General features: G+C 37.6%; 1 protein-coding gene across 1 annotated transcript; it reads right to left on the bottom strand.

The window, feature by feature from the left end:
* Positions 1-5,654: 5,654 nt before the first annotated feature.
* Positions 5,655-6,041, bottom strand: LOC138872596 (uncharacterized). The gene has a single exon (XM_070150894.1). The coding sequence runs from the start codon at positions 6,039-6,041 to the stop codon at positions 5,655-5,657; it is 387 nt and encodes a 128-aa protein (XP_070006995.1).
* Positions 6,042-6,276: the final 235 nt, after the last annotated feature.

Here is a 6,276-nt window from a genome sequence, read left to right as displayed (position 1 = left end):
TCTGAGAACAACAACTCTAATTTTGGACACATCAAACCCTATTTCTTCGGAAATAGCATGAATGTCACCAACAGCAGACTGAGTGGCTGTGAGAAGATTTTTGATTTTAGAGAGTTGAGAGTCAATAGCACGAAGCTTTTCACCAAGATCAGGACTGTCAAGACTAGGATGAGGGACAGAGGGTGAAGGTTTGGGCTCTGCAGGGGCATGCTTTGCTTCACTATCGTGCTTCTTAACCCAAGAGCCTTTTACACTCACATACCCATACTAGCAAAGGCTCTAGAATTATAGGACTTAGAAACAGTGATGAAGGGATAGTTGGACAGGGAAATTTGATGAGCTTCCAGAATGTGAGTGATTGTCATGCCATAGGGTAGACTGGTGGGGTCTTCAGCACATTCGATCATGAAATTGATGACCCGAGAGGAAATCTTGATTTTGAGTTTGGTCACGAGGCAATAGACGAAGAAGGTGTCTCTTTGAGAGAAGGTTGAAAAGGAACCAGTACGAGGAAGCAAAGTAGTTGCTACAATGTGGGCCAGAACCCGAGTTTCAAAACTAACATCACTGGGACCTAACTGACTTGGAAGGGAGTCAGAAGGACACTCAGCAATACACTATTTGGCTTGGTCAAAGGAAATTTCAAAGTCATCAGGCTATGTATTTTTAAACAGCATAGGAAAACCAGAACATCGACACTAAAAGAGCGAATCAAACAAGGCACAGTCAAGAACAATGCGCTTGCCTAACGTTAGAGATTCCAACCTATCAGGTTTACTAGAACGAAGGTTAGCATAAAATATTTTTACCAGGGGTTCATATACCTTAGGCGGAGGAATAGAGAAGAACTTAACCCAACCTTGATGAATGAAAAGATCTTTAACCTTGCAATTGAGGGCTTTCATGTCGTCAAGGTCGACAACCCTTCCATGAGCAATGAGTTTGTCTTTCAGAGCAATGAAGAAATCCTTATTTGGGCCCAGAAATTGAGGTCAGATTCAAGAGAGGCAGAGAAATCAACCTTGGATTTCTTTGGGGTGGACGAAATAGGGGGTTCTTCCATGGGTCGCTTACCTTAAGTTTTTTCTCATAGGAGTTATGAGTGTCCAGAGAAATCTCCCTGAGAAGAGGCGAAACCTTCGGAGTGATCGAACCCTAGGTCTACTTGTTCTGGGGGCATAGAAGGGGGGTTTTGCTTTGGAACGGGTGCTTTTTTTGGTGGAGGCAGAGGGATTTCTTAGATGTTTGGCCATTGTAGAGAAGGGGTTTGATCGGAAATTTTGGAGAGGAGATAGAGATGAGAGTGATTGAAAAAGGTTCTCTGTCTTAAGAAGAGGGTTTCTGATGGTTGAGTACAAAAAAGGAAAAGTTGTTAATTGAAGAGACGTGATGATTGGCTTTCCAACTTTGAACGACAAACTGATGTGAAAGAAGAGAAAAGAGAGGGAAAAACGGAGGCATAATTAATGCATGGGTAAAGGAAAATTATTGCAAAAAAAAAAATTAACAGTGCACATAGGTCCTAAGGGTTATTATTAATGCAAATAATACCAAGTAAATTTCTTAAATCACAAAATCTCTCTTCAAATAACGGTTTAGTAAAAATATCAGCTAGTTGATCGTGGTTACAACAAACGATATTTCTATGTCTCCCTTAAGAACATGATCTCTAATAAAATGATGCTTAATATCTATATGCTTTGCTATAGAATGATGCACAGGATTTTTGGAAAGACAAATAGCACTAGAGTTGTCACAAAAAATTTGTATAGGTTTAAACGAAAGTCCATAGTCACCCAGTTGATGAGACATCCACAGTAGTTGTGCGCAGCATTGTCCAATAGCAATGTATTCAGCTTCAGTAGTAGACAATGCAACTGATGCTTGTTTTTTACTATTCCAGGATATCAATGCCTTTCCCAGTAATTGACATGTACCACTTGTGCTTTTTCTATCATCCTTATCACCTGTAAGGTCAGCATCTGAAAAACCTTCTAATTTAAAAGAGTTAGAGGGAGGGTACCATAATCCATGAGATACAGTCCCAAAGAGATATCGAATCATTCTTTTTATGGCAGTCAAATGTGATTCCTTGGAAGCTAACTGAAACCTAGCACATTTACATATGTTGAACATAATATCTGGTCGACTTGCTATCAAATACAACAGTGATCCAATCATTCCACGATATTTAGTTTCATCAACAGGAATACCTTGTTCATCTTTGTCTAGATTTGTGGAATGGCTCATTGGTGTGCCAATTGATTTTGCACTGCTCATACCAAATTTTTGAATCAACTCTTTTGTATATTTGGTCTGACATATGAAGGGTCCTTCTTCAGATTGTTGAATTTGTAGTCCAAGGAAGAACGTGAGCTCACCCATCATACTCATTTCGAATTCGCTTTGCATAAGATTTGAAAATTCCTTGCACATGAGAGGGTTAGCACTACCAAATATAATATCATCGACATAAATTTGAATAATAAGGTTACCTTCCGATGATCGTTTAATGAATAAGGTAGTATCTATTTTACCTCTTGCAAAGCCATAATCAACAAGAAAAGAACTCAGTCTATCATATCAAGCACGTGGAGCTTGTTTTAGCCCATACAACGCCTTAGTGAGCTTGTATACATGGTATGGAAATTTTGAACCTACAAAACCTGGAGGTTGTTTCACATATACTTCTTCTTCGATAAATCCATTCAAAAAGGCACTTTTAACATCCATTTAAAACAGCTTGAATCCTTTAAATGATGAGTATGCCAGAAGAATTCGTATGGACTCCAAACGAGCTACTGGGGCGAAAGTTTCATCATAGTCGACTCCTTCCTGTTGTGAGTAGCCTTGAGCAACTAGTATGGCTTTATTTCTTACGACCTTTCCATCCTCATTCAATTTATTTCTAAAAATCCACTTTGTTCCGATTATAGATACATTATCAGGTTTGGGTATCAAATTCCACACTTGGTTCTTAGTAAACTGATCTAACTCTTCCTGCATAGCTTATACCCAACTTGAATCTTTTAGTGCTTCCTCTATCTTATTTGGATCAATTTGAGAAATCAATGCGATATTTGCTTTCTTTTTTAGAGCTCCCCTGGTTTTCATTCCTTCATTTGGATCCCCCATAATGAATTTTTGAGGATATTCAGGCTCGCTTCTCCATTCATTTGGACGAACTACATTTGTAGTTGACTCGATTGGTTGATCTGGTACATTGCTGTTGTCTTCACCAGTTGACTCTGTTACAGCAGGTGTATCAGTCGACTCTTGCAATTTGCTTGTCTCTTGAGTTTCTTGAGCTTGATATTCATCACCTGCAATAATTCCTTTCTCGACCAAGGGATTATTTTCATCGAATATAACATGTACAGATTCTTCCACACATAGTGTGCATTTATTATAGACTCTAAAAGATCTACTATTTAATGAGTATCCGAGAAAAATACCTTCGTCACTTCTTAGATCGAACTTTCCAAGATTATCATTACCGTTATTGTGGATAAAGCATTTAATTCCAAAGGGATGGAAGTAACTAATATTTGGACGTTTACATTTCCATAGTTCATATGCAGTCTTCTTCAGAATAGGCCTTATGAGGCAACGGTTGAGGATGTGACATGTTGTACTTACACCTTCTGTCCAGAAGTGGTTTGGCAGTGAGTGTTTTAGTAACATGGTTTTTGCCATAACATGGAGGGTTCTGTTCTTTCTTTCCACAACTCCATTTTGTTGTGGTGAGCGTGGTGCAGAGAAATTATGGGTGTATCCCTAATCATTACAAAAGTCTTCAAATACTCTGTTTCTAAATTCTTCTCCATGGTCACTCTAAATTGTTGAAATCAGGTATCCCTTTTCTCTTTCAACCTTTTTGCAGAAAATTTCAAAATTTCTTAATGCTTCATCCTTATGAGATAAGAAAATTACCCAAGTGAAACGTGGATAATCATCAACAATAACAAAAGCATACCTCTTTCCTCCTATACTAGCCGTTCTAGTAGGCCCAAATAAATCCATATAAAGTAATTGCAAGGGCTTTGAAGTAGACTACATCTTTGTTTTTGAAAGAGTTTCTGGTCTGCTTACCCATTTGACATGCATCACAAATATGAGTTCTAGAAAAATTCAGTTTGGGTAGACCAACAACTAATTCATGTTTGGACAATTTTTCTATCAAATGCATGCTAGCATGACCAAGTTTCCTATGACATAACCATGGATCATCAGACATAGAGGATAAGAAAATATGACCATCTATCTTTTTAAAATTATCAAGGATATAAACATTTCCATACCTTTTTCTAGGAATGACTATTTTACCTGATTCATCTTCAATAGTACATCCTGTTTTCTTAAAATTTACCTCATATCCTGAGTCACAGAGTTGACTTATGCTCAAGAGATTGTAGTTGAGGCCATCGACAAGATAAACTTCAGTGATGTTACAATTGTTATTGAAGGGAATTATTCCAATACCAATGATTTTGCCTTTTGAATCATCCCCAAACTTAACACTTCCTCCATCAATTTTTGTAACTTCTTTGAACAGGTTTTTGTCACATGTCATATGACTGGAACACGTACTGTCTAGATACCATTTTTCTTTGCGGCTTATTCTATGGTGTTCCAAAACAAGATGATTAATTTCTTTTAGGTACCCAAGCTTGCCTAGGTCCTGGAGGGTTAGTGTTATTCGGTTCAAAATTTTTTGGTTTCCAAACCCATCCTGAAACGTTTGTGTTACGAAAACGACAAAAGGAATATTTATGCCTACTTTTATTATAGTAATGACACATAAATTCTGACCCACTTTTAGGTCTTTCATTAGTGTTAGTACTAGTCGACTTGGTTCTAGCTGGTCCTTTTACAGTTGACTTGTAAGTCGTCTGGTTCGACCTAACATAACTGTGACTGGTGGATTTGCGCATGCCATTGAGTTGCTTTGCAATTCCTCAAACTCTTCTTGAAGTACTTCTTTTCGATTTCACATACTTCATGTTTGAGTTTCCAGTCTTTAACTTCCTTAGTGAGCCTCTTAAGCTCATTCATCATTTTTTGAAACTCTTTCAAAGTTAAATCAAGAATATCCTGCAACTCATTATATCTTTCACAGTTATAGGATCTTACCTCACTAGTTTCATCTCGTGCCATGAACCAGTTTTCATTTTCGTCATCTGAAATGTCCTCGTCTGTCCAGCATCCTGAGGATTTATTCATTCATTTTCTATAATTGTCATGAAGCAGAGATTTGCTATCTCTTCGTGGTCTAAATTATCCTCATCGCTCCAGCTTCCGAAGCATTTGTTCTTGTTGAAGCCTCTAGAGATCTTCCTCTTCAGTTCTGGGCACTCAGCTTGAATATGCCCAAATCTTCCACATTCATAGCATTTTCCATCATTCTTATCATGTTCGTTGTATTGCCTGGATCGTCTTGGTGTAATTCTTCCTTTCTTTGTGTTCCTGTATCTTCTTATTAATCCATCCATGTTTTAGATAGCATAGTAATCTCTTCTTGCAAAGCTTAAGGATCATTGTCAATTTTGTTTTCAGCTATTTCAGTAGAGGTTTTGAATGCAACTATTTTCTTTCTTTTCTTGATTGGTCTTCTTGAGATGCGTCTTTTCAAAAGCAATGAGTTCTCCTCGTAGTTAATCATGGGATAATTTGTTTAGATCTTGAGATTCCAGTGTGACTATTTTGGTCTGCCAAGTACTTGGTAAACTCTTGAGAATTTTTCTAACTTGATCACTACTAGTGTAAGGCTTGCCAAACGCCTTTAGATCGCTAATTATTTTGCTAAACATGACAAACATCTCTTCAATAGATTCTCCTTCTTTCATTGAGAAGAGTTCGTAATCATGGACCCGCATGTTGATATGTGTTTCCTTTACTTTGCTGGTTCCTTCATAAGTGACCTCAAGCTTGTCCCACATTTCTTTGGCTATGTTACAACTTGAGATTTTCTCATATTCTTCATCACTTATAGCGTTATGAAGCAGATTTCTCGCTTTGTTGTTAACTTGTACCACTCTCATTTGCTCTTTTGTGTATGAATCTATATCTTCAGGATCAACAAGTGGTGGAGTGGCAATAGTAAGGGATAGTTTCCCTTTTTAATGACTCTCCAAACTTTGACGTCATAAGCTTTGGCAAAGTTTTCCATTCGCACTTTTCAGTGGGAGAAATGTTATCCATTGAAGTATGGTGGTCTAACTTGTGAATTTCCTTCCTAAAAGAGAGCTCCTATGATAACTTGATTTGCCATGATCT

Source organism: Nicotiana sylvestris, chromosome 1, assembly GCF_000393655.2.
Source record: "Nicotiana sylvestris chromosome 1, ASM39365v2, whole genome shotgun sequence".
Lineage (NCBI taxonomy): Eukaryota > Viridiplantae > Streptophyta > Magnoliopsida > Solanales > Solanaceae > Nicotiana > Nicotiana sylvestris.
The sequence above is the reverse complement of the archived record's forward strand: the minus strand, read 5'-3'. Positions and strand labels throughout refer to the sequence as shown.